Source organism: Chlamydotis macqueenii, chromosome 7, assembly GCF_036417535.1.
Source record: "Chlamydotis macqueenii isolate bChlMac1 chromosome 7, bChlMac1.mat, whole genome shotgun sequence".
Taxonomy (NCBI): domain Eukaryota; kingdom Metazoa; phylum Chordata; class Aves; order Otidiformes; family Otididae; genus Chlamydotis; species Chlamydotis macqueenii.
Window position 1 is genome coordinate 29,030,056 of NC_141562.1, and position 27,636 is coordinate 29,057,691.

General features: G+C 37.8%; 1 protein-coding gene across 1 annotated transcript; it reads left to right on the forward strand.

Annotated features, from left to right (window-relative positions):
• The first annotated feature begins 165 nt into the window (after nt 1-165).
• SMC3 (structural maintenance of chromosomes 3) lies at nt 166-27,552 on the forward strand. Its single transcript, XM_086752048.1, has 29 exons — nt 166-335; nt 4,334-4,409; nt 5,771-5,809; nt 7,089-7,156; nt 7,489-7,560; nt 7,744-7,823; nt 8,416-8,494; nt 9,823-9,940; nt 10,511-10,686; nt 10,871-10,951; nt 11,255-11,419; nt 11,949-12,070; nt 12,473-12,686; nt 14,335-14,438; nt 14,661-14,760; nt 15,223-15,383; nt 16,746-16,887; nt 18,152-18,302; nt 19,329-19,481; nt 21,238-21,389; nt 21,609-21,767; nt 22,460-22,567; nt 22,745-22,853; nt 23,374-23,621; nt 23,741-23,953; nt 24,666-24,857; nt 25,025-25,202; nt 25,761-25,867; nt 27,036-27,552. Exons 1-29 carry the CDS (start codon nt 321-323, stop codon nt 27,105-27,107), a joined length of 3,654 nt encoding a protein of 1,217 aa, XP_086608174.1. The 5' UTR covers nt 166-320; the 3' UTR covers nt 27,108-27,552.
• The last annotated feature ends 84 nt before the right edge of the window (nt 27,553-27,636 follow it).

The window sequence follows — 27,636 nt, forward strand, 5'->3', positions numbered from 1 at the left end:
AAAGGTGACTCCCTACTTTCCCTTTCAATGTCTTTCACCGCTGGAGAAGGGGTGCTTTCTGTGTTCTGCACCTCCCCCTCCACCGCGTGCTGAATGGTTCGCGCCGGGTCGGGGTGGGGGAGTCTCTGCCGCCATTTTGTTTGCGTGAGGGGTGAGCGGGGCGCAGTGCTGGAAAGTGGGGGGAGGCTGAAGAGGCGGGAGGAGGCGGCGGCGGAGGTCCGGGGGTCACGTCGAGCACTTGTGCCGAAAAGAGACAGTGAGGGTGGGCTGAGCGACGGCAAGAGGCACCGGGGCGGGCGCCTCCCCCATCCTTCACAGACATGTACATCAAGCAGGTAAGCTGGCGGGATCTGAGCCGCCCGCCTTGTGCGGTGCAGCCTGGGCCTGGCTGGGCCAGTTTGGCCCGGCCCGGCCCGGCCCGGCCCGGCCTGGCCTGCTCGGCCCTGCCCTGCCCCGCCCCGGCGCTTGAGAGGGTCTTCAACCTCCGGGCGAGCGGCAGAGCCAGGTCCCGAGCCGCAGCAGGAGGTCCGTTGGCCCATGGCGAGTCCGAAGGCCTTTGCTTCATTCACAGCTATTCTCCGGGGGGAAAACCGCGGCCCCTGCTGAGGGGAGACGTCCCCGGCCCAGCCACAGAGCAAAAGGCTGGCGTGTACTTTTCTTCCCCCGGTTCTGGAGGCTGGTTTCATTCACTGCAGGTGTGAAGTGGTGTTGGAGGGAGGCCCTCTTGGACACGGGACTTGTTCGCGGGCTCTGTAGGGACCCTTTGGACGGGGCAGCCCCGGTATCCCCGCCCTTCAGGCGGCGGCCGACCCAAGGCCGGGAGGCTCTTACCCACGCGGGGCGCGTACACAAACAGAGGGCCCCTTAGCTGTCAGGCAGCATCTTTCAGCTCTTAAAGTTGTGGGTTCTCCTCTTTTTTTTTTACTTTTGTTTTTTTTTAGATCTGCATGTGGTGTCAGTGGGGAAATGTGACTGTATTTGGCGTTTCAATTCGAACTGGTTTTATTTACCCCTTCGTCCGGGAGAAACATCAGTTACTGTTTGTATTGGGGTGATGCCTTAGGCCCCCGGGAGTGGATCATTTAAACTATTATATTTTGTCGTTGACAAACAATCTACAGCAAACGTTCAGTTAAAAAGAGGGTCCTTGTATGGACAGTTTCCAAACAATTTTTAAGATTGAGGCGGTCGTTAATGTTACTTCTGTAGCGTATCCGTGCACAGTATGGTTGATTTTTTTTAAGGCTACTTTCGTACCACTGCCTATGCATGTTCATACAAGGCCGCCTAGGATTCTCATTTTTCAGTGGACTCAAAATTGACCTGGCTTTCTGATACCCTACGGCTGTCTTTATTAAGAAGAATCTTTTAATCTTTATCATGTTTATCAAACTTTTATCTTGTTTGAAAATGCGTGTTCTACATAGAAATCAGGTCTTCATCAACTATTTGGCTGACTAGGGAGTGTTTCAAGTGCCTTTTGATCGTGTTTTAGTAAATCACTCTGTCATTGCAGGTGCGCACATTGCTTTAAAGTCTTTGAATAAGAATTCCTGTTCTCCAGATGTGAATTGCACAAAAGTAAACAGTAGCGAAGATATGTAGGATCAGAACAAGAAGTCTAAATTAAGTCTCTTAAGTACAGCGTAACAAGGTGTGAACATGAGACTAAAACGGATGAGGGTGAATTTGGTTCCACCAATATCCCGTATTTTGTGGCTTCCCGGAAATAATTCCTGGCGTTTGAAGATTAAATATTTAAATCTTAATGCGAGGCTGTACAAGGCAATGAAGAGGTTATGATGTTACAGAATATGTAGGATGGATGAAGTGAGAAGCCATCTAGGAGAAAACTTTGGAGGTGGTGGGGAAATGATGTTCAGAGTCTGCGGGTATCTTACTCTTGTGGTACCTGAGTATATGAGTGGTAAAAGCTTGTGCTTCTGTAGTAATATCCAAGAAATAATTAGTGGTTGCTTTTACCTTTTTGTAGAGGCTTTCGAGTTCTTATGAGAATAAAGTAGATGAATTATTGCAATCGGAATGGTTTTAGAATACTATAGGAAAACTGTAATGCTATAGAGACCATTTTTTTCCCCCCCAATTATTTTAATTTTTTAAAATTGAAATATGGTGAATTGGGAAGCAGCATTGTTTGCCAAATGGTATTTTTGTTAATTGTTAATTTTTTTTTTTTTTTTAAAATCGGAGTTGTGTGAATGTAGTTGCTATGGCCTGGAGTTGGTGGCAAGACTTGAATAAGATTTGCTGTTCCCGTTTTTCCTTTGAAAGCCACTGGTACTGAGGCAGAGCTGAGTTGCTGTGAAAGTCTCCATCTGGCAGATGAGGCAGACCGTTTTTTACGGGAGGTGGGAGTCTGTGTTCCAGCCACGGTGACTGGGTAGTCTTTAGTTAATATATTGTGTTAAACTTGCTTTCTGTAGTTTGGTCCATTAAATTCTGAGATCCTTAATTACTTCCAGTACAGTTGGTTTGGATTTAGATCTGAATATAGTGCAGGGTGCTTAATGAGAACAGTCTTTTGCCCGAGGAGGAACATAGACTGTTGCAATTCAAAAAAGGTTTAGATAGGCAAAGTATTGCCAGAAGTGATAATGGAAAACTATTCCTTTCCAAAATAGCTACTGTTGCTTAGATCTGGTGTTTGCTGGTCAAAGATTACTAATTTTCTGCCTACTTATATTCTTAACTTCAGATTCCAGTAATGAAATAATTTTGCAGAGGATTTGACAGGGAAGACAGTGCCTGGGAAGAGAATGGCTCTGTGATTTCTGACTAAAAGTTAGTTAATGCATTTAAGTTTTATTTCAGTTCAATTTTTATAAACTCGAGTGTTTGATTTGCCATTTGACAGGGCATCTTAATTTAATATTGAGATGGTTTTAATCCAGTAGTACAAACAGGTGATAAGAGGAGTTTCTGTGATAATCCTTGATACAGGGTTGTCACATAGTGGGAGAAATACTTAAGACTGAACTTGACACGGATGAATCAGGGCAGTTTCTTCCCCTAGTGTTTTGTCTAGTAAATTTTACAGAGAGGATTTTCCCCCACCGTTTTTATAGCATGCTATTGCGGAATATGACCATAACTCTGAATGCAGTTGTTTGTTGAGTTATTTTAGGTGTACAGTTAATATAGGCTTTTGTAGTGGGGGGAGGCTTGCTTTAATGTTTACAGTACTGCTTCTTCCTACGTTTTGCTGACGTTTTGTGTGTGCTTCTTGGATAACAAGCGTTATGCTCATCTTCTGGAACATGGGGTATTCTAATACTTGAAGATGTGAGAAAAGAGGTGGCACATTCAGAAAAATAGAAAATAGTGATGAGACCATAGACTTTACAAACAAAACAAAAGTCTAAATAATTTCACATTCTAAACTTCAGCAGTAATAGTATTGAGAAATATCTTGTAAGACATTTTGCTGTCTTCCTAACAAGTAGTTCTTAGTTTATTATAGCTGTCATTGTGAAACATTTGCATTATTTTAGCAACGTCATACTTCTGGGTGAAGGGCATAGCAATTAAATGTTAACTCTAGTCCTTTTGTAAGCATTCTTGCTGAAAGATCTGCAAAGATCAAAACTTTTCAGGTGGCTGCTGTCTGACTGAGCAGAGAAAAGCTGCTGTATAGTCTTTCAGCACAGCTTTAGTGTTTGGAAAAGGTTGCTTAATGCTGGAATGTGTGTGCTGGAAGTTGGATCAATTTCGCTGCTGTGCAGAACTGAAGTATTAGTATATTACCACTCCGTACCTTGTATGCTGTGTTACTTGGCCTGACAAACCTCAAATCACTCCTGAAATTGAATAGCTGAAATTCGACGTGCTGCTTCTAGATGACTGCTATGTGGTTCATGAAGTTAATTGTGTAGGTCTGCATTTGTCTATTTAGGAAGTGAATTCACTAGAATCAAGATAGCTTGCTTTTTTACTTTTCCCTTTAGGTTGCACAGTAGAACAGTTTATATTGCATATAAAATAGGTAGAGTCTGGTATAGTTTTTGCAGTCTGTAATTGCTCTACTTGGAGAATTTGCAAATAGAATTGTTATGCTGTATGTGCATTGTATTATAGAAATAAAATATAAATCTGACGCTGCTAGGGTAAGTGCTTGTTACATTGGGGTTTTGTTTCTCCTGTGTAGGAAGTTGAGGGACAAGTTTTATGGTGTAAGTTGCTGATCTTGACCTGGAAGGTTGAAGTGTGTGGGAAATCAAGTCAAATTGATGTAAATACTCTGTAAAACCTCGTAGTTCAAAAACCGCTCAAGAACAGAGAGAACTTTGTTAAAACAACTCCCTCTTCTCATTAGGTAATCATTCAGGGCTTTCGAAGCTACAGGGACCAAACCATTGTGGACCCGTTCAGCTCAAAACATAATGTCATTGGTAAGTTCTGATACTTGTCTTTTAAGACTAACTGCAGCTGCACTGTTACTTCAGATGATGTTGACATTAGAGTCCTTATTCTAACTACATTTGACAACTATTTTCTGTTTCAGAAGCTTCTTGACAGTTGTCTGTGACATGTCACAAGATGCATTCCACTTACAGCGAAAGAATGCTAGCGTTCAATTTTACTGTGACAGTTGTATGTCTGAGTCTTCAGTAATTGAGTGAGGTCTGTACGCCCCTTGATAGGTGCAGATACCTATATCAGCCAGATGCGCTTCTAAGGCTGTCCTTGCAGGAATAACAGCACAGAATTTTTATGGGATTTTTTTTTTTTTTAAATTGGCATGCGAGTTTGATGATTTTTTGATAAGTAAGCACACTAGCTACTACAAGCTGCTGCAGAGAGGAAGATCATTTTTCTTCCAGCTTTAGAGGAATTTTGGACATAAAAACTTAGTAGCCAGGATTTACTTACTCTGAGACGGGAAAAAACGTGCATATGACTTGAATAGTATATGCTGTGATGTAATGTTAGTTCAGCACGAGCTAAAACTTCATCCAGGTATTAGTGTTTTCTAAAGGGGGAAAAAAAACCCAGCTTCATTAATTTATGCCTTTTTAAAGGCCTGGTAGCAATCCCAAGTAGTTTTGAGGATGAGGTTAATCTAGAGGGTATGCAGGCAGGAAGGGCTGAAAAGCCTGGGATGCTCAATGCTGCTGGCAGGCAAGCAGTTTTGAAATCAGTACAGTAGGTGCCAATCTTAAAGATAAGACACTGAGCCTTGCTGAAACACGTCAGAATGAACGCTGTTAGTGCAGAGCAGTGTTCTTACACACTTTTTTTTTTTTTAAATAGAAATAGTACTTCTTCCAATCCTTTTAAAACAAAACATTGCTGAATTAGCAAGTGAAGTATTAAGGAGTTCATGCTCTATATGAAGTTTGTGTAGTCAACCTGAACGTACAGGCAAGTAATTTCCTTTGGTTAAATGTAAGAAATGGATGCTACGACCAGAAGAATTGGATTTAGGTCTACTGTTCTTATCTCACCAGGAGATCAGTATTAAAAAGAGAAGGACTGGAAGAAGTAGGATTGGTTTAACCACTATTCTCATTGTGGAATACTGTTGGAGTTTGTAAGTCATTGTAAAGTGCCTGAGTGGGGAAAGGACTGCTCTCTCGTTCTCAGAGAGTGACTAAGTGATCCACCTACTAAGTTTGCTTCATTCCCATGAGACTCAGTTTGACTATGTTATATTTGGGTTCTGTTCTTGAATATTTATATGGAAATTTAATCTGCATTGCAATGCTAACCTGTGTCAATTTGAAGTTACATTTTGTGTTTTAATTTTCAGTGGGAAGAAATGGATCTGGAAAAAGCAATTTTTTTTATGGTAAGCATGAATTTCTTAATAGAATAACATGGAGGTGCTGATAATACCAAGTTTCTTTGGTTTTACCAGAAGTTGGTTTATCAAGTGTTCCTCAGCAAGGAGTGGTAGATGGGTAATTACTTGCAATGATGAAAGGCAGATCTCAATGCAATTGTTTAATACCTACCTTCAGTTTTTTCCCAGGTATTTAGCTTCTTTTGCTAAAGGCCCTCTAAGATTTTTAAATTGCAAAAAAAAAGTATTTACAGGAGGAAACTGATTCTAAGAGTCACCCGCCTTGAAAACTGTTTGTGATATTTGCAGTTGCTTTAGTAGCTAAATTCTAAGTTGGTTCCATAAGAGTATGGCACACCTTATCCAACCTTTTACATGGACCAGTTGGAGAAGGTCCAGAGGAGGGCCACGAAGATGATAGAAGGGCTGGAGCACCTCTCCTATGAGGACAGGCTGAGAGAGTTGGGGCTGTTCAGCCTGGAGAAGAGGAGGCTCCGGGGAGACCTGATAGCGGTCTTCCAGTACCTCAAGGGGGCCTACAAGAAAGATGGGGGGGATAGGCTGTTTAGTAGGGCCTGTTGCGATAGGACAAGAGGTAATGGTTTTAAAATAGAGGGGGGTAGATTTAGATTACAAATTAGGAAAAAATTTTTTACGATGCGAGTTATAGAACACTGGAACAGGTTGCCCAGAAAGGTGGTGGAGGCCCCATCCCTGGAAGCGTTCAAGGCCAGGCTGGATGAGGCACTGAGCAACCTGACCTAGTCAGGGATGTCCCTGCTCCTTGCAGGGGGGTTGGACTAGATGACCTTTGAAGGTCCCTTCCAACCCTAACCATTCTATGATTCTATGATTCTATATGGTTACAAGGGGGATTTTGTGGGGTGGGAGCATCAGTGGAAGAGCAGAGATGCTAGTCAGAGGCATTAGTGGACTTTATGATGGTAGTCTTTAAAAATTGCTAAGTGTTAAGTATTTTAGTGATATTTTCAACCTGCACTGAGTACTGTGTGTTTGTAGAGAAAAGCTAATGAATCCCTACTTGTGCAGTGTTATTAATGCTTATGCAGTGAACTGCTAAGGTAGCGACAATGAGACTTCGGAGGAATTTTAGTGTACAGAAGGCTGAGTGATAAAAATCCAGCAGATTAAGGTTTTTAATGAAGAAATATTGTGAGATATTAGCAATGGCATGACTGTACTATACAACAGTAAAACAATATGCTTTGAGTTAAAGAAACTGCTATGAGAATAAATCTTCTGTTTCTTTACTGTTTTATTACAGCAATTCAGTTTGTCCTCAGTGATGAGTTCAGCCATCTTCGCCCAGAGCAGAGACTGGCTTTGTTGCATGTAAGTGAAGGTGTATAACAAGACTAAGGAATAAGCTAATGTGTTTGAAAGTTACTACAAAAATGGTAAATTGCTGGGCTGTGGATATTTTAAGCTAATTGTTTAGGAAACATCCTTAAACTTTTGTTGTTGTGCTGATAATGCACACTGGTGAATGTGTATGCAAGATGTTCAGAAATAACAATAGATGTACTGAATATTGCATAGATGCTATTGACTCTCAAATCCTTGGAAGAAAAGCGGAAGTGGAATTGTCAGGGAAAAGGGGAGATAAATGAGCTCAGAGTCCTTCTAAGGTGGGAACTATCTAACCAAAATATCTCTTTTCTTAGGAAGGTACAGGTCCCCGTGTTATTTCAGCGTTTGTGGAGATTATTTTTGACAATTCAGACAACAGATTACCGGTAAGTTGAATACACTACTTCAGAAGTAGATGATCATTTCACTCTAGTATCTCAGTGTTACAGAACTCTTCAGTATGGTAACTGCTTTTGAGTCAGTTCTGGTAAAAAGTGCCATAGTAACTCTGGATTAGTTACACATACATACTGCAAGCAATTAAATTTACTGCGTTTTGTTTTCTTCAGATTGATAAAGAGGAAGTCTCACTTCGCAGAGTCATTGGAGCCAAGAAGGACCAATATTTCTTAGACAAGAAAATGGTGACGTAGGTACTTCTTTTCCTTAGCTGAATGAGATTAGTAGTATTTCTGTAAAACTCTCTAGTCACACTGAACACTTGCATCTCTAGCCTGAAATCAACAAATACTCATGAGTTCCATGAGCAATGCTAATTTAGTTGTGTAATGCTGAGTGTGGGTATTCTGGCAGAAGGGACATCAGTCCTTGTGCAATAGACAGCAGACTTTGAATTGACAGTTTAATCCATTTGTTAATGTGGTATTTAACTGCTTATATAATATTTCTTTCAGGGCTTTTTTGAATAGAAGAGTTACCAGACTTTAGGTTGCTTCATATCCTTCCTTGTGATATCTTTACCTGTATTTGCCGCCTCTTTGCTTCGAGGTGCTTCTTTCTTAATCTCTTTCCGACACTACAGTATTTTAGATATTTTCCATTTTTATTCTCTCATCTCATTTTAGAATTGGCTATTATCAAATAAAGAAGCTTCTTCAAACAGAGCATGCGTTGCGCACAGTGATTATAGTATGTGATGTATAATTGTGATACTTTGCTGAATTTTTACAGCTATCATTTTTACTGTAAGTGTTTTAAATAGATTTACAATAACATTTCAGGAAAAATGATGTCATGAATCTTCTTGAAAGTGCTGGATTTTCTCGCAGTAATCCCTACTATATTGTCAAACAAGGAAAGGTAAGATTCTTTTTCACAAAGTAGAAGAAATCGCTATCGAGAGTATCATGTTTCCTGGATGCCAAACTTAGTTTAATTATTGCAGAAATAAACCAAAACCTAAATCCGTTTTAGTTTGAAACAGTTCTTGTAGGTGAAGCTTTTGCGAATATTGCCGTTTTAGTTAGTAGTGTATGTCAGTTTTAAGAAAAATATTCTAATACTTGTAATGTTGATTTTTTTTTTTTTGTAGTAATCTTACAATCGTGTGCTTTTCTGTATACTTAAATACAAAGCAAACTTAATTAGTATTACTGTAGCAGTGTTCAATTCATAGATTACCGGGCCTTAAGATGAGACAGCAAATAATTGTAAATAATTTTAAGAGGCTAAAAATACTGTAAATGGAGGCACCAAAACTGAACACACTCCAGGGAAAGGGCTCACAGCATGGCGTGTATTAACTGGTCTTCAAGATCCAAGCGCTCTTAACAAACCTTTCAGAGGACACCCAGATCTGGAGACAAAGGACAGGTTACTTGTAATGGCTCACAGTGTGGGACACCTGGAGACACTGATAACTGTCAGCTCCAAAAGATTACTGAAAGGCGTACTTAAAAGGCGAATGCAGGAGACTTGAGGAGCACTTAATGACAGAAGTGTTGACCTAGCAATACAGTCCTTCAAATGTTTGTCAAGATAAATTTTCCTGTATGGCTGAATGTGTGTATTTGGGAGAAGCAACTTCAGCTGGAAAGTCGCTTATGTTTTGTAGTGGAGATTGGTGCGTGTGACTCTTACAGCTATAATATACATTCTGGTTTTAGTATAATACAAATTAGAAACAGTTACCTTTTTATGAAAGGATGCAATCACTGAATTTCTATTGAAGGAAAGTGAGTTTTACATTGACTTTAATTGTATGACTGATTTAATGAGAGTTTCATGACCTGAATTATTTTAATTTTTATAACACACAGATTTTCGTTGTGGTTTTATGGAGAGGTTTAAACTAGTTGGTTTAGCACTAGGCCTTAAACCCAAGCTTGAGTTCCTCTAAATGTAATTTTGAGCAGGTAATGATTTCTTCAGTTTATGTAGTACTCATCGTGGGTTTTGGCAGTAACTGGTAGCATTTGAAAACCAACGAAGTTCATTACAAGCAGAATACTTGCCATCCTAAAGTAATTATCTCAAAAGGAAAGCAGCATGGTATATACTAGATATCTGAATCTTCCTGCCAAAACCTCAGGCAAGTTGGCACAGCAAAAAAAGCGCGAACTTTGTTCTGTTGTAGTTAGCCATACATCCAGAGCAGGCTATTGAAATCATAGATTGTGAATTTTCAGATCAACCAGATGGCCACAGCTCCTGACTCACAAAGACTGAAGCTACTAAGAGAAGTAGCTGGTACAAGAGTGTATGATGAACGTAAAGAAGAGAGTATTTCGCTAATGAAAGAAACAGGTAAACATAATTTAAGAAATTAATGTTTTATGCCACAGTTGTTGTGTTAACTCTGAAGGTTTGTGGCTTTTTCAGTAAAATTAATTGCTAGATAGATTTTTATTTGTGGTATGTTAAATTATATAGAGCATGTCATATTTCCTCCTTGAATTTTAAATATTTCCAAAGGTTTAATAAGTGACTTCATGTGTGCTTTTAGTGAAAAAAACTTTTTAGCTAGGCTAATAGGGCTATTTGTGCTGTTCAAAACATGAGTGATGTCGGCTGGCAGTGATCCAGAAATCAGGATACCTACTGCTATGCAAACAGTAAAATTTGTGTAGTATGGTCTATAATTATTTTAAGTGTGTGAGCCAAGAGAGTAGATGCTTGTGTTGCCTTACATCACTAGCATCAACAGTTCTGCTGTTAGGATGTTTTTTTGGGGGAGCTTCTGGACACGGTTTCTCCTTTTCATGTTTCATAACTGTTGACAAATAGTTAATCATTGGAGGAGACTGAGTAGCTGTAAAGGTGTGGGAATGTATTACAGTGTTTAACTGAACTTCAATCTTGCCATCTTTTCTAAAGAGGGCAAGCGAGAGAAGATCAATGAGTTGTTGAAATACATTGAAGAGCGACTGCATACCCTGGAAGAAGAGAAAGAAGAGCTGGCTCAGTACCAGAAATGGGATAAAATGAGGAGAGCATTAGAATACACAATTTATAATCAGGAGCTTAACGAAACCCGAGCTAAGCTTGATGAGGTAAGATATCTTGGCTAATACAGAATATAACATGAGCTGTTGATTTGCTTTTGCCAACATCCCCTTTTGTTCCTTGATAAAATCCTGTCAGTGTTCTCAACTAATTTAAAAAATTACTTTGTGTCTGGAACTAGTACTAAAACAGAATCTTGCCACTTAAGCTAATAGTGTTATTTCCTTGCAGCTGTCTGCCAAACGAGAGACAAGTGGAGAGAAATCTAGGCAGCTGAGAGATGCACAGCAAGATGCTAGGGATAAAATGGAGGTAAAAATACTTTTAACAAAGGCTCTCCAGAAGTGTTTTTTGCTTTCTTGGGGGTGGGGAGAGTGGGAAATGTGTGTAGGTGGGTAGGGGTTTTTTGTGTGTGGTTTTGTTGTGTTGGGTTTGTGTTTGTTTTTTATTTTTTTAAATAGTGTTAAGTTCAATGCTTTCATCTTGTTTGGAAACGGGAGAAGTTTTGCACACTTACAGTGTATCGTGATCTGTGTGATAATGATCTTGTGAGTTTTGATAGATACTGAAATGTGCATGCAGCGTTTAAGATACTACATACTTAAATTTGTGTAGGAAATAGAACGGCAAGTTCGAGAACTGAAGACAAAGATTTCGGCAATGAAAGAAGAGAAAGAACAACTTAGTGCTGAAAGACAAGAGCAGATTAAACAGAGAACTAAATTAGAGCTGAAGGCCAAAGACCTGCAGGATGAATTAGCTGGCAACAGTGAACAAAGGGTATGTAACAGTGGTGAAGTCTTAAAATGTCATGGCACAAGGTGGTACACTTGTATATTGCAGTTTTGGTTTTAGACTGTGGCCTTTGATTATTTTCTAAGGTTTACTCGACAGCTATCTTAAGTTTTTTGTGATGTCTTCATCTTAAAACTTTGTGTTCTTCTAGGCCGTGTAAACATAGACTCCTGTGTTATGATCCTTTATTTATTTATCATCTTGGATGTTGCAAAATCAAACACGTGTAATTCTCTTGGTCTTAATTGCTGCAAGTATTGGGAAGGAGAAGTTTGTAGCACTAACTCGAACTTGTTTATTTGGCCCATACAGACCATCCTTGATTGCATAGTTAAGCTGCTTTGCTGTCCTGATTGGAACCGAATTCACTTCTGTTAAGTGTCGAAACAGCATAGTGTCAGATAAGATTGCAAGATGCCATTGCTTACAAATAAATTATTTAGAATTGTATATTTGTCTAATAATACAGTTCCTGATATTATGTAACTTTAAATACTCTTTGTTTGACTTTCAGAAAAGACTGTTAAAAGAGAGGCAAAAGCTTCTTGAGAAAATTGAGGAGAAGCAGAAAGAATTAGCAGAAACGGAGCCGAAATTCAACAGTGTAAAAGAAAAAGAAGAGAGGGGAATTGCTAGGTGTGTGGCATTCTACAACAGAGTGTCAAAGCATTTTAAAAAAACAAAGATACTATCAATACTATTAATTCGGAGTTATACTTGTTGCTTGAGAATAGGGTAGCTATCTGTACTTACAGATAGTCTGTAAAAAGCCTCCTTTATTGTTGGGGGAGGGGGAAACAGTATTTGGTGAACTTAATTTTTAAGCTTAACCACTCTTGTGAGTTACTGTGGGCTTTTTGTTTTGGTCTTTTAGGTGATTGTATGGTTTATAACATCCTTTTTGTTACTGATTTGGTGCTTGAATTCTAGAGCGTGGTTTAACACTTCTTGAAAATTCTTACGGTAATTCTTAAAGCTTGCTCTTAATGAATTGAAGAATTCTTTATAATGCAGCATGTCTTTCCCTTCTCAAAATAGACTTGCACAAGCTACACAGGAAAGAACAGATCTTTATGCAAAACAAGGTCGAGGAAGCCAGTTTACTTCCAAAGAAGAAAGGGATAAGTGGATAAAGAAAGAACTGAAGTCTTTAGATCAAGCCATTAATGACAAGAAACGGCAGATTGCAGCCATACACAAGGATTTAGAGGATACAGAGGCAAATAAGGAGAAAAACTTGGAACAGTACAGTGTAAGTTTTTAGTTTATTACTTCTTAGCATTTTTGAGAGAAGGGTTACACAATCTAATCTTGGACAATTAGACTTTAGGGTCTCTTTATAAGGAAGGTAAGACTTTCTAGTTGGGTGTACTTTGAAAATGGGTGCTTGGAAGCATCTGCAGATAAGCTTTTAAACTCCCTTTATGACTGAGTCTAACTTCATGCTGTATGTTGACTGAATTTCTAGTACTTTCCCCAGTGTTTGGCTTGAGTTTTCAGGAAGAGATGTAGATCTACCTTGCTCTTGCCTGTGTTAAGCATGGCTTTTTCATACAGATACCAATTTGTTATGTTTTTATAGCAGTCTGTGTTATTTGCACTCTTCTCTCTCATTTTCCCCGAACAAAGGATTCTTTAAACTGTGCTGCAAGCATTGCACCTTTGCACCACAATTTCGGCTGGTTAGAAGTTGCATCCCTGTCCGTGTTAGAAGTATTATCTGTATAACTTTTAGATTTTAATTTGCATTCAGGGACAGCTTTTACGTGCAAATGCAGCATGACAATCCAAGAATACCAGTGCTCCTAGGAGCCACAGGAGTGAAAAACCCTGCACTTACGGTGGGAGAGCATCCAGCGCCAATGCTGCTACTCTGCATGTATTGATAGACAGACAGTGTGTTCTTGATCTCTGTGTAATCCACTGAAATCAAGGATGAGTCTGACAAAATCTAGGAATGTAGCTGTACAAACATGACTGTTCTGCTAAAACAGTGTTTGGATGAGGCCCACATTAGCAAAACACTCAGGCTTTTGAGTTCGTGAATGAAAGAAATGGCATTTGTCAATGGCTGGCTGTTTTGTATTGCTTAATAGGAATTCTGTAAAATTGAAGAGCTTAAATTTGAGGTGACCTTTGATTCCTTTTATAAATTCTTTTTATAAACATGTCTTAGTTTTCTTTTTCTGCTTAAGGAAGGTTGATTTATGCTCAGGCTAAGAGTTGTGCAGCTTTTTGTTGTTCAAAGGGGAGATGTCTTGGGTAAATACGATGGAGAGCTTGCAAAGTTAGGTTGGAAAAACTTCGCTGTGTTTTGAGAACACAGCTAGTCCTGCTGTACACAGATAAGTATGAAAGCATTATCTGAGCGCTAGCCCTGAGCTGGTTTGAAAATGACAAATGTTAAATGAGTAAGGGTAGGACGTCTCTGCGTTGACTTAAACAGCACACTGTTGATAGCAGGTATGGTAAAATACTAGTACTGTTGGAGAGCAGGCTAAGATTCTTGACTAAAAGCGGTATGACATAGTACGCAAGGCTCGTATGTATGTTCTTATCAGAAATGTTATTTCAGAGCATGATTACACATAGTTATGTCTATGGTAGCTACTGTTGATTTAGTTTCTTACTGTGGCCATTTCATTCTAATACCCAAATGCGCACTCAACTCAGTGCCTGCCTTGCAGTCTGCTTCATAACTTCACCTTGTTACTGCTCCCTTACAAAGATGGATGCATTCTTAGTGCTTTTACAGTTTGTTGTAAATTGGTTAAAATGTTTGTAGGAATTGTTTCTGAATTTTAAGGAATTTAAGTATTGAATAAAAGATTTTTTTTTTTAATTTTTTTTTTTTAAACGTAGAAAGCTCTAGCTTCATGATGTTCTTTTCTTTGTGTTAGAAACTGGACCAGGATCTTAATGAAGTGAAGGCTCGTGTTGAAGAACTGGACAGAAAATACTATGAAGTGAAAAATAAAAAGGATGAACTACAGAGCGAAAGAAAGTTAGTAATTAATTGAAATATGTCTGAATCTCACTTACAGTGAAGGACCCCAACTGTGTAGTTGTTAACATGGCATGTAGGTATGTTTTTAAAATATAGCCATGTATGAAGTCCTGCACTTCGCCTTCACATTAGATTAGCAGTCTTTGACAATAATGATAATAACAACATTTTTTAGGCTTCATTCACACTTAAAATATTGTAATTATTTTTATTCTGTAGTTATCTATGGAGAGAAGAGAATGCAGAACAACAAGCTCTCGCTGCAAAGCGGGAGGATTTAGAAAAGAAACAGCAACTTCTCAGAGCAGCAACAGGAAAGGTAAGATACCTTATATTTGAGAATTCCTCATGGAAGCTTTTTTGTCATTCTTCAAAGGACAAGTCATGGTTATATCTGAAAGATGACAGTTACTTTTTTTAGTTATGATCTTACTGTTGTAATTAAGACAAATTTGTAAGCTGAATTTTTCAAATATTTACAGCTCTAGAACTACTTGGAAATTAGCATTGTAAGCTCAAGGTAATTGAGGAGTAAGGAGACCAGATAGAAATGAAATACTTCTAAAATTTCTTCTATCTTCTTGCTACTTTTCAGGGTCTTTTATTTTTATTTTTTAGAAAAAAAAACAACCCCAGACTCGAGTATTTAGATATCTTCCATTAGAGCTGTAGGTTAGTTAACAGGAACTTGGTGAAAAAGGTTACAACTGTTACAAAGTTAAGGTGGATATTGCTTCTGCATCTTTTAATGGCAGTGCAATAATGAGCTATATTTTAACAGGCCATTTTGAATGGTATAGACAGCATAAACAAAGTTTTGGAGCACTTCCGTCGAAAAGGCATAAACCAGCATGTTCTAAATGGCTATCATGGCATTGTGATGAATAACTTTGAATGTGAACCAGCTTTCTACACTTGTGTTGAAGTTACTGCAGGGAACAGGTAATTGCATGCTCTTCAGAGTTACTTAAGTTAAAGCAGCTGCAGTGTTACAATTTGGTTGTTGATGCCAGTTGCCATGGAAAGTTTTATTCTTTCAAACTTGAGCTCTCATTGTTTTTTTGTCAAAGTGCCTTCTATATAGCATGGACAAACTGCTACTCCCTCAAGAAGGAGGTAAGAAGAATTCTGCCTATTTAAAAATTAGTCTTAACTGCTCTTGATCTTGTCTAAAAAAATCTTAAAACAAACCCACACAAAGACCCCCAAAAAAAGCCGCAGACCCACACTCCTGACATTTACCAGAAGGACTGATGGTGAGGCTGAGTTGTATTGAATAAAGTGTACAGCATCTTCTGGTGTGGAGAATTCTACAGTCAGCAATGCTGATATTTCAGTGATAACAATCAATAAGTATTATTTCACTTAACACTAGAGAAATCTCGTAGGTGACGATGGTTTCTAAATTGTCAAAGCTGCTATTTAAAAGCAATCTGAAAAAATATTGAGTATTAATGTGTCTGTGTCATGTGTGTTCTAGAAGTAGTGCGTGCCTGTTGGGTTAATCTACCACTTTCTGCAGCACCTGACACTTCAAATTCATTTGAATTGTCTCTTTGTGAGATTAGTCCCCTCTTCCAATTCAAAAGTAGTCATACAAATTCTCGTTCTAATGAAATGTAGACAGTGGCATAAGGGCAGGAAAAAGGACCGTGATGACGTGATCTTGCAAACTATCACATAGAAATGTTGAGGCTACCACAATTCGAAATGCAGTCCCTCATCTGAAATATCTGTGTATGTGTGAATGAGTATGTCTCTTCAAAGTGCTTCACAGTTCTCTCTGAATCCTGTTGTGCCCCACAGTTTGGAAAAAGCAGAAACAAGTGAACTGTGGGAAGATCACTTCTTTCAATACTTCCGTTGCCTGTCCCAGTCACACACAGGGAGATGAATGCGGTCTCTGTTTTTCTTGATTGTGTACAGAGGCATAAGTTGCAAACTCTGTAAATCCATGCAAAGATGGCTGAATACTGTATACTGAAACAGTATGGAGGACAGAGGTTTGCAGTTGGACCGAAAGAGGCTGTGAACACAGTGACGCTGTACGCTGAGAGGCGTGACTGAGCCTGGATTGAGCTGCTCTTGTGACTGTAGGGTAGAATGTAAAATTCTTGGCAGATACCATTTTAATGAAAACAAATAGAGTATCCACTTGCTTATTTTAAGGCACAGACTTGAAGAGAAAATGCAATGCAGCTTTATATTGATACGTTAATGGTACTGCATGCTTACTGTTTCCATTCAAAGGTTAGTCCTTTTCAGTTAGTAAAGTTTTACTTATTTGTTTGGCTTGTTAATTAGGTTGTTTTATCACATTGTGGATTCTGATGAGGTCAGTACAAAGATCCTAATGGAATTTAACAAAATGAATCTTCCTGGAGAAGTTACTTTCCTCCCTCTCAACAAGCTGGATGTTAGAGATACTGCGTATCCTGAGACTAATGTGAGTTAGAGTTCTTTTTGAACCTTCCTCTACTTCATAATTAAAAAGCCTCATATTTTGAATTGTTTGTGTATATTGCTTATTGCCCGCCACTTGCTTTGCTGTTGAATGTCTGCAATTAAATACTAGTATGCCTCTCAATATTAAAAACTCCTGTTATGTGAAAATACCTGCTTTCCTAGCAGTTATTTACTCTTTAAACTTTTAAGTTTATCTTGCAAGTAAACAGCTGCTACTAAAAAGAAGTAGAATTTTATTGTAACCTGGTAACTGATAATGACCTGCGTTACTGAACTGTAATTTTTTTTTTTAAGCTGAAATGCTGCCATGTACAAAAGCTGAAAAGCCATGTTACAGACTTGGACAGTTTCTCAGAGTTATTGGAAATTAATAGTGTTTTTATATTTTAAAATGCTTAAATAAGACATTGACAACCATTTTAAAATTAGTTCTGAAATAAATTTCAAGAAAGTATCTGCTCTTATTCAAAACTTAAGTAGTGAATTAATTGTGCAAATGTTAACTGCTTCCTACAGTATTGCTTCTTACAATAATCATAGTAGAATAATATTTTTTTTCGTTTTGTTTTCCTCAGATAAACATAAGAAAAAATAAACAGGAAATAATCAGACTTCTAGTGTGCTTATTTTGGGAGGGCTTTACTAGTAAAACTGTGTTAATGTTTATGCCCTGCCCTCTACAGGAAGGAATAATTTTTTTGAGGAAAAAACTTGCTGGCGATTTATGATACTTCCTTAGCTTGTTTCAATAGCAGTTTAATCGTTGAGTGAGACTCCTGACAGACTCTTACTTGGCTTAAGGCTCAAGCCTAGCTGTTAGAAGCTAAAATTGCGAAATCTTGCACTTGATTTCCATAGGGGGTTTATATGTTTGTCTTGGGAATATTCAGTCGGTGTCATCCTTCTACCAACTGACAACTGTTTATTTCCAAAGTATCATTCATAATGTTGTGGCTGAGTTCAGGGCTTGACATCGTATATGTCAATAATGATAAACACAGCTCCAGAAGTCTTCACTTATTGATTGTGAAGCCAATGTTAATATTCAGGAATTTTTGAGATATACTGAACTCTTAGAAATTCTTGTTAAAGGGCTAGAGTGTATTCTGTTTTTACTTTTGATGGTAGTTTCCTTTTTTTCAGGGCTCTCTTGAATTCTGTGTATGAATTAGTTGCGATATACTTGTGATAATACTTGTATTTGTATCAATATCTACTTCTCATTAAAATCACTGTCACTTCAGGATGCTATTCCTATGATCAGTAAACTGAGATACAATCCAAGATTTGACAAAGCTTTCAAACACGTTTTTGGGAAGACTCTAATTTGTCGTAGCATGGAAGTGTCTACCCAGCTGGCCAGAGCTTTCACTATGGATTGTATTACTCTGGAAGGTAAACACTGCTATTTTTATAATAAATAATTTATAAAATGTAATCCCTGGAATGTGAGGCTCATTAAACATGGTCTGTTAGTGTTGTCAGAATAAGATTGTTTTAAATAGTAGTACTATTGACTGAGGTGTACAAAATTGCACTTGGTTAAGTATAGTGCTTAAAAATACAGAATTTCTTCAGAAACGGTTTTATTTTCTTATGATCTAAGAGTTAGTAGCTATTGTCTCTCTGTCCTGAGAATTGTAAAGCAGATTAGGTTTGTATTAATCCAATTTGGTTTATCCAATTTAACAGGTGTTTGTTTTCCTGGAGTATTTATGGTGTTTTCCACAAACTTAAACAAGTGTCTAGAGTGTGAATGTATGACCTTAATTACTAATAAGTGCAAGGTGAATTCTTAGGCATACCAGACACGTTTACATCTTATGTTCTCTGAGATAATTTATATATCTTGTTAATTGCCTGTTCTCGGAGGGGAAATTCCCTGCAGGTTTATTGTTGTCTTTTTGTCTGTTAAAGTGTATCTGAAAAAAGTCCTAAGGATATGTCTGAGGAGGAAATGATTAATTTTTCAGTAATGGCACGCTCTGTAAGCCACAGATGCTGCTAATTACTCAGCCTCTCTTTTGTTTTCTCACTCACAGAATATTTTTTTTTTTTTTGAAACTGGTAGTGCTAGCTAGGCATTTGCATTTTTCCCCTAATAAAAGTATTTTTTTTTTCTTCAAGCTGCATGATTCAAAAGTTAATTAAAAACAAAGAAACAGAAGAGCTAGTGCTTAAAGGAGATCATAGGAGTCTGTGTTGGTCTTAAGAAAGGAAATGCATTTTAAATTGAATACAGAAATAAACATTTCCCTGATTACTGTAAACACATATGTGGTTCCTGATACTGATGCCGTGCTTCTGTATGTTAGTTGAAATATTCTAGTTAATCTGCTGAGTTGTGTTGTAGAAACTGCTCCAAGCATTAGAGAGAGCATATAGCACACAGTGTATAGTCTTACTCTGTTATGCTCTTAGGTGATCAAGTAAGCCATCGTGGTGCTTTGACTGGAGGCTATTACGACACAAGGAAGTCTCGGCTTGAATTGCAGAAAGATGTTAGAAAGGCAGAAGAGGAACTTGGTGAACTCGAAGCAAAACTCAATGAAAACTTGCGCAGAAACATTGAAAATATCCTTTTGTTCTTCTTGGGGAAAGGTTGTGTGATGACAAAACTTTTGTTTTGCAGTTACAATAGCAGATGTAAAACAGGAGACTAACTTTTGTTAATATTACATATTAGCTGTGGCATTTGTTTTGACTATTGCTTATGCAAACTGGTTCTGTATGTTATTGTGGGGGTTTTAGTAACAAAGAAATCAATGGTAAAATAGAAACCCTGCATGTGAAAATTGATGTACAGCCATTGAAAATAAGATTTTAAAACGTATCCATTGTTTATGCCTGAATTGCATTATTTTTAAAAAATCATTTTTAGGTCAATGCAGCTAGTGAAGAAATAGTTTTTATACCACTGCTGTTAAATTTTTTTTTGTAAAACTTCGATTTGGGGGAAGCTTGACTGAAAAATAGTAAAGTGAAGCACATCTTGTCTAATAGTTTGCTTCAGAGAGTGGCTGGGCTTCGGAGTGTAGGCTTCAGGAAGAAGGAACGTTAGTAATCTGTCCCTATTAAAATCTGATCTTGATCTTTAAAGCTTAGAGATGAGGTTAAACCCTAAATTCTGAGGCTTTTAATAGAGTTTGTAGTAGTAATTGCAATAACTAATTATTCTGTGTTAATCTTCACTGCTTCTTCTGACTCATGCTATATTTTTAGTACTGATATCCTGAATTGGTGCATTACATAGTCCACTTATGCTATGGGGGGGAGATGGAGGGCATTATGTTATAATTAAGCTCTGAGTTGCTTGACAATCTTGATCTTTTCAGTCTCTTTGTACAAAAATTAAAGTAACTGTCACGTTTTTTCTCTAACCCCTTTAATACTACAGTATCCTTTTGAGATCCAGTATCTAGAATTCAAGGGCAAGGGAGGTTTATACAATTTTCTTCTCCATTATCCAGGTCATTATGTCCTTTGAACTGAACTCCTATGTTTTTTGACCTGATGCAGTGCATTAGAGACATTTTTAGGGCAGCAGATAAGCAGAACACTGAAGCCTATGCTTAGATCCACAACTGATTAGCAAAACTATAAAAGTATGTACCTATGTCTTGTTAAGTCAGTGGAAGAATGTTGAAATGGGTGTTAATCATGACTTAAATAGACTGAATTTGCCAACTGGCTTTACATGCAGCAGCAATAACGAATGTCTTCTGCCATTCTTATTGTTACCTGTAAGCAATGTGCAGGACCCAGTTTGTGTATCTACAGGTAAGTAAGTATTAAGTGTGGCATTTTCTCCTTCCTTAGAACCACAAATATGTAGGCATATGATCTTAAAAGGATTTGTGCAGAAACTAGTTTTAACGCCAATCCCAGTGTGCATGGTACAGGAAGCCTGCTTTTTGTAACTAGGAATGTGAGTTTGAATTCCTGCTGCTTGTAGTTCGAATTCCCCAGTACCTGTTAGATGCTTTGGTTTCATTATAACTTGGCTTTTAAGCAAGACTGCTATTTGGAACTGAGAAATCTTTCTTGCTGTTGTTTAAGTAAAAATCTTTAGGCCTGGGTTTCTTTGTGTATTCTTCTGAGTGCCATATTGTAAAATTAATAACAGCTAAATAGGGCTTTCCTTGTTTGTTCTTAGTGTCGATAAGGGTGCTCAAGGTACTTTGATTCTTGATTTCTCCTCTTCCGTTGAGTATTTTGGTTTGTTGTTTGTTTTTTTTAATGACAGCTGAATATGCAAACAAAAATTGAAGGTACTAGTAGGTATAAAACACCTTTTAAAATAAGGACAGTTTTCCTTAGCCCACGGTATGGATTAATAATGAGATTGACCAGCTAATGAACCAAATGCAGCAAATTGAGACACAGCAGAGAAAGTTCAAAGCCTCTCGAGACAGTATTTTGTCAGAGATGAAAATGCTGAAGGAGAAGAGGCAGCAGTCTGAAAAGACATTTATGCCTAAGGTATAGTATGGGAATATTAAAAGTTGTTACTGGTTATATATTGTTTCGTTAATATTACTGATAAACTTGCATTCCTTTCTATTTAACATCATAATACTAAATATGAAGAATTTATTAGAGATATGTCACAAAAATATGTTTATGTAAACAGAAAAGTGAAATTCATATAAATCTAGAGATCGCTTTAAGGAAAAATTCTGTCTAATGTCTGTTCCATAGCAACGCAGTTTGCAGAGCTTGGAGGCAAGTTTACATGCCATGGAGTCAACTAGAGAATCGTTAAAAGCAGAATTGGGGACTGATTTGTTGTCTCAGCTCAGTCTTGAAGATCAGAAACGTGTGGATGCTCTTAATGATGAAATACGACAACTACAGCAAGTAAGGAAATTAAAATGTCTTTCCGTTAAATGTCATACCTTTCTTCCCAATAGACTTACTTTTGTCCTTTTGTATGTGTCATTTAATGAATATAGTGTAATTAAAGTAATGTTTCATGAGTAGTAGGTAGGCATTTTTTGAGTTTTCTCATCTGCGTATTTCTTAAATGCTGGGTGAGTTTTACTGGCTGTATTTTGAGAGAATTATGGCTATTTGTGTTGGAATCATTGCATTTTCCTTGTTCCTGCTCTTGAACAACAATAAATACAAATAGATATGATCTGAAAGGAATTGTACACAGTGTAGTAAATTAAAACAATGCCTTTAAGTATGTGACTTAAAGTTTTGTCTGACCCCGACCTAGTTGAAAAAATACGGCTGAAGTGTACCCTCTAAAGCTCTTCTGGGTTTAAGAACTGGATTCAGATGCTAATACATTTTAAGAAACTTACTGATTTGTATGGTTGATTTCTGCACTAGAGAGCTGCAAGAATACTATTTGGTTCTTTCTACCTTTTAAAGTTAAGAGTAGCACTCCAAAGAACTGTGTGATATTTTAATACACAGAATTGTGTGAAGGGTGGGTGGTTTTGTTTGTATTAATTTTTTTTTTAAGAAGGAAAAAAAAAATTTAAGAGTCAGTTAAGACTATTAATATACTTTTTTTTTTTTTTTTTTTCTTTTCTCTCCAGGAAAACAGACAGCTTTTAAATGAGAGGATTAAACTAGAAGGCATTATCACAAGAGTTGAAACATACCTTAATGAGAATCTTAGAAAACGCTTAGACCAAGTGGAACAAGTATGAATTTTCTCTTAAATGTACTTTTGCAGTCTGTTCTTGGTTTATTTCCAGGGCTTTAATGTGTTAATCATTTGATAATACTCATTCATTATCTCTGCATTATCCTTGTTTGTCTTGTTTATACTTTTGTTCCCCTCCATGCTGAAGCTTGGTGGCATTTACTTTGTCCCATAGGAACTGAATGAGCTTCGAGAAACAGAAGGTGGCACAGTTCTTACTGCGACAACGTCGGAACTTGAGGCTATCAACAAACGAGTGAAAGATACACTGGCACGGTCAGATGGTTGGTAGCATCTTTTTTTTTTTTCTCTTTTTTTTTTCTTTTCTTTTTTTTTTAGAAAATTCTCTAGTTTTGAAAGTTCACAGATACCATATTTTTGTTTAGAAATAGACCCTAATATGAGAAGTAATCCTTAATTTCAGATATGCTGTAGTAGTTACATAGTGCGTAACAGACGTTTGGAACTTACTCCAAAAGATAAGTGAAACAAGATTTTGTGCATGTTGTACACTTTTTTAAAAAAAGTGTCCACAATTGCACACTGGGATACCAGTAAGTATGTGTTGGTGATAACAGACTTCTGGCTTCAGGGCATAGCACTTTTGAAGCAACCTTCATACAAGTATGATCTTGTATAGTTGTTCTTAAATTTTGTCTAACCTCTCTAAAACTAAGTTGCTGTCAATTAGGATCTTTAGATTATATTTTTGTTTCATAAATACTTGACTGGATAATTGCTGATTTAACGCAGGCACGTAAGACTTAACCAGTTTGGGTTTTGTGCTCTTGCTCAATATCGCAGATCTGGATAATTCTATTGACAAAACAGAAGCAGGAATTAAAGAGCTTCAAAAGAGTATGGAACGCTGGAAGAACATGGAGAAGGAGCATATGGATGCCATTAACCATGATACAAAAGAACTTGAAAAAATGACTAACAGGCAAGGCATGCTTCTCAAGAAGAAGGAGGAATGCATGAAGAAAATCCGCGAGTTGGGTTCACTTCCACAGGAGGCGTTTGAAAAGTATCAGACTTTAAGTTTAAAGCAGGTAATGTGTGCTTGATTTCGTGTTTCATCACCTGAAATATTAGTGTCACGTACATTGTGAGTGTCAAATGTGGCTAGAATTGCAAGTCATTTTGATACATTAATATTTTCCATTTACAGTTATTCCGCAAACTGGAGCAGTGCAATACAGAACTGAAGAAATACAGTCATGTTAATAAAAAAGCTTTAGATCAGTTTGTGAATTTCTCAGAGCAGAAGGAAAAACTGATAAAAAGACAAGAGGAACTGGACAGAGGCTACAAGTCCATCATGGAGCTGATGAATGTGCTTGAGCTTAGGAAATATGAGGCTATTCAGCTGACTTTCAAACAGGTAACAGGATGGCGACAATTGTAAACACACTGGTGCTGAAATAAAATTGTCCCATTATGTAGTAGCTGTATGGGAAGAAACAGATATTGAGAGCATCTGTTCTATGATAGAAGGCAATAACACACAACTTGAGGTTTGTGGGTTTTTTAGATACTGGAAAAGAAAAAGGCTAGCATTTTAAATAGGTGCTCATCTTGTTTTTATTACAACTCTAGCTTTGCTTTAAACCTCTAAAATACTTCCTTTTTGGTGAATCTCTCTGTTATGTACAACCCTTTCTGAGGAATGTCTGGTTAAAAAAAACTCTGCACCAAATCCATTCTCCAGATGTAGTGAAATTAATTACTAATGTTAACAAAGGATCCTAAATACAAAGTGTGTGAAGTCTTCTCTTAAAAGGTCACTTGCTTAACTGAGAGATCTCATCTGAAGTTTATTTGAAGTAAATCGTACTTGTTTTTGCTGCTCTTTTATGTTTTCATTTTACTAGTTGATTGGAAAAAAATTGTTAAAATTATCATAGTACAAGAACAGTTGGCTTAGATATTTTTAAACCAAACTGTATAGCCTCTGTTTCTCACTTCTGCTTGAGAATGAATGTGGCTCTCTGCTTTGAAGCAGATACCTAATGTGATCATGGAAAAACAGCTGTTGTCTACATTTTATTTCACTATGTAAAAATGAGCTGGTGTACTGACTGTTTATTTTTCAGGTGTCGAAAAATTTCAGTGAAGTATTCCAGAAGTTAGTCCCTGGTGGCAAGGCCACGTTAGTGATGAAGAAAGGAGATGTGGAGGGCAGTCAGTCCCAGGATGAAGGTGAAGGCAGCACTGAGAGTGAAAGGGGATCTGGATCTCAGAGCAGTGTTCCATCTGTAGACCAGTTCACTGGAGTTGGCATAAGGGTAAAGAAAAATACATGTGTTTCACTACTCCAAATACTTGTTTAGATTGCCTTTTAACTATATTTTTAAAAAACAATGTGTTATTGGTCCTGCTTATTTTCTGTAATAGCAAGTGATGTTGTGGTTTAATATTTTGAAATCATCTTGCTGTGACGTTGTTTTCATAGGTATCGTTCACAGGGAAGCAGGGTGAAATGAGAGAAATGCAGCAACTTTCAGGTGGACAGAAGTCCTTAGTTGCCCTAGCCCTGATATTTGCTATCCAGAAATGTGATCCAGCTCCATTTTACTTGTTTGATGAAATTGACCAAGCCTTGGATGCTCAGCACAGAAAAGCTGTTTCAGGTAACTGTCTACCTTTTATTAATCTTCATTGTGTTTGAAAGTGATAGACTGTCTTCTCATCCCTGATGTTTAAGATAAAAGCTTTTAATCATAAAGGCACATTTTTTAATATCCCAGTATGTGTGTGAGAATTTAACTTTGTGCCTTCTGAAGCTTTTATGAACTTGGTTTTAGGTAGCAGCTCTGTGTTGTCCACTGTGTCTAACTACACTTTAGTGTGGTTGAAATTGTCCTATTTTGAACTGTAGTTTGATTTTTTAAAATCTACAAACTGCATTGTTGGAAAAGTGTTTTATCTGTTTTCATTGTAGAAGTTAATAGCCCAGTGACTTTGAGTGGCTGGATTTGTCAGAGTTGATACTGTAGTTAATGATAATACTTTTAAAACCTGGTATGGATTCTTTCTTGATTTGTGATTTGTTTATTTGTTTTTTATTTTATTAACCAAAACCTCATTTTGAATAAGGAATAGCAAGCTCTTTGCCTATCTAGTATTAAGACCTGTACTGCTTTATTGAAAAGATGACATTAATAAAGAATTTTTATGTTCTTTTTTAGATATGATTATGGAACTAGCTGAACATGCTCAGTTTATTACAACAACTTTTCGGCCTGAACTGCTTGAGTCAGCGGACAAGTTCTATGGTGTAAAATTCAGAAACAAGGTAAGTTAACGTGTTTTAGTTATGGCATTTACTGAGAACCTTGTCAAGTTGTGGATTTGAGACTTGACTTAGCTAGAGTTCCAAGTAAATCAGTCTTATTTCAGTGATGGATTTCTAGTTATATCGCTGTCTTGTGTTAAAGTTCTCTGCTTCCTGAAAAATAACTTAAATATCACAGAATCATAGAATGGTTTGGGTTGGAAGGGACCTTAAAGATCATCTGGTTTCAAACTCCCTGCCATGGACAGGGACACCTTCCGCTAGAGCAGGTCCTTCAAAGCTGCATCCAACCTGGCCTTGAACACGTCCAGGAATGCGAGGCATCCACAGCTTCTCTGGGCAACGTGTTCCAGTGCCTCACCACCCTCATACCTTATGTCTAATCTAAACCTACCCTCTTCCAGTTTAAAGCCATTACCCCTTGTCCTGTCACCACATGCCCTTGTGGAAAGTCTCTCTCCAGCTTTCTTGTATGTCCCCTTTAGGTACTGGAAGGCTATTGTAAGGCCTCCTCTGAGCTTTCTCTTCAGGCTGAACAACCCCAGCTCTCAGCCTGTCTTCGTAGGAAGGGTGCTCCATCCCTTTGATCATCTTTGTGGCCCTCCTCTGGACTTGCTCCAACTGGTCCATGTCCTTCTTATGTTGGGGTTTCCAGAGCTGGACACGGTACTCCAGGTGGGGTCTCATGAGAGCAGAGTAGAGGGGGAGAATCCCCTTCCTTGACGTGCTGGCCACACTTCTTTTGATGCAGCCCAGGATGCGTTTGGCTTTCTGGGCTGCAAGCACACATTGCTGGGTTGTCTTGAGGTTCTCATCAACTGAAAACCCCAGAATGTAGAATCATAGAATGGTTTGGATTGGAAGGGACCTTCAAAGGTCATCTAGTCCAACCTTCCTGCAAGAAGCAGGGACATTTCCAACCAGATCAGGTTGCTCAGAGCCCCATCCAACCTGGCCTTGAATGTTTCCAGGGATGAGGCATCCACCACCTCTCTGGGCAACCTGTTCCAGTGTTTCAGATTTCTACAGATGTCCCTTGTCATGTTCTGTAAAGGAAACTAGAAATCAATTATAGGCCTGTTGCTGAGTCCTAGAGCCTTCAGAAATAAATCTGTCTTATTCTGTAGGAGATACTGTAATAACTGTGTGCTTCTTTCTGTTCCACCAGGTTAGTCACATTGATGTGATCACAGCAGAAATGGCCAAAGACTTCGTAGAAGATGACACCACGCATGGTTAAACACAGTTGTACTTACTGCTTGTTTGGAAGATGTGTGTATAGTGCTATGTTTATTCCAGAGACCTGTAAATTTAAAATACGAAGTATTTAGTTCTTGTTTAAAATAGTTTTTGAACATACATTTTAACCAAGACCCCAGAAGGCTTAGTTTCAAAGGAGCTTGAGTATCCATTTTGTCTCTGTTGCTGTATTTTATAAGATAATTGTTAACGTTACCTTTATACAGTTACCTGTAGTTTGGAAATTTTATTCTCTTCCCTCAAATCTTTTGTAAAGTGTCTGTTGCTGTTTTAAAGCTTTTCAGAAAGTGCTAGCTATTCCTTCTTAAGTATAATTTTATCATTTATATTGCCTCATGTTTTTTTAAATGGCTTCAATTAAAATGATTGCTTTTATTGCTGTAACTTCTATACATTAAATTTTTGGTTTATATTGTCTGTCTTTAGACGATTCCACTGAGGTGGAGTAAATGCTATTGGGTCATGTTGGAGCTGCATATTTCAGAAGTATGAGACAAAGCAATTATTTC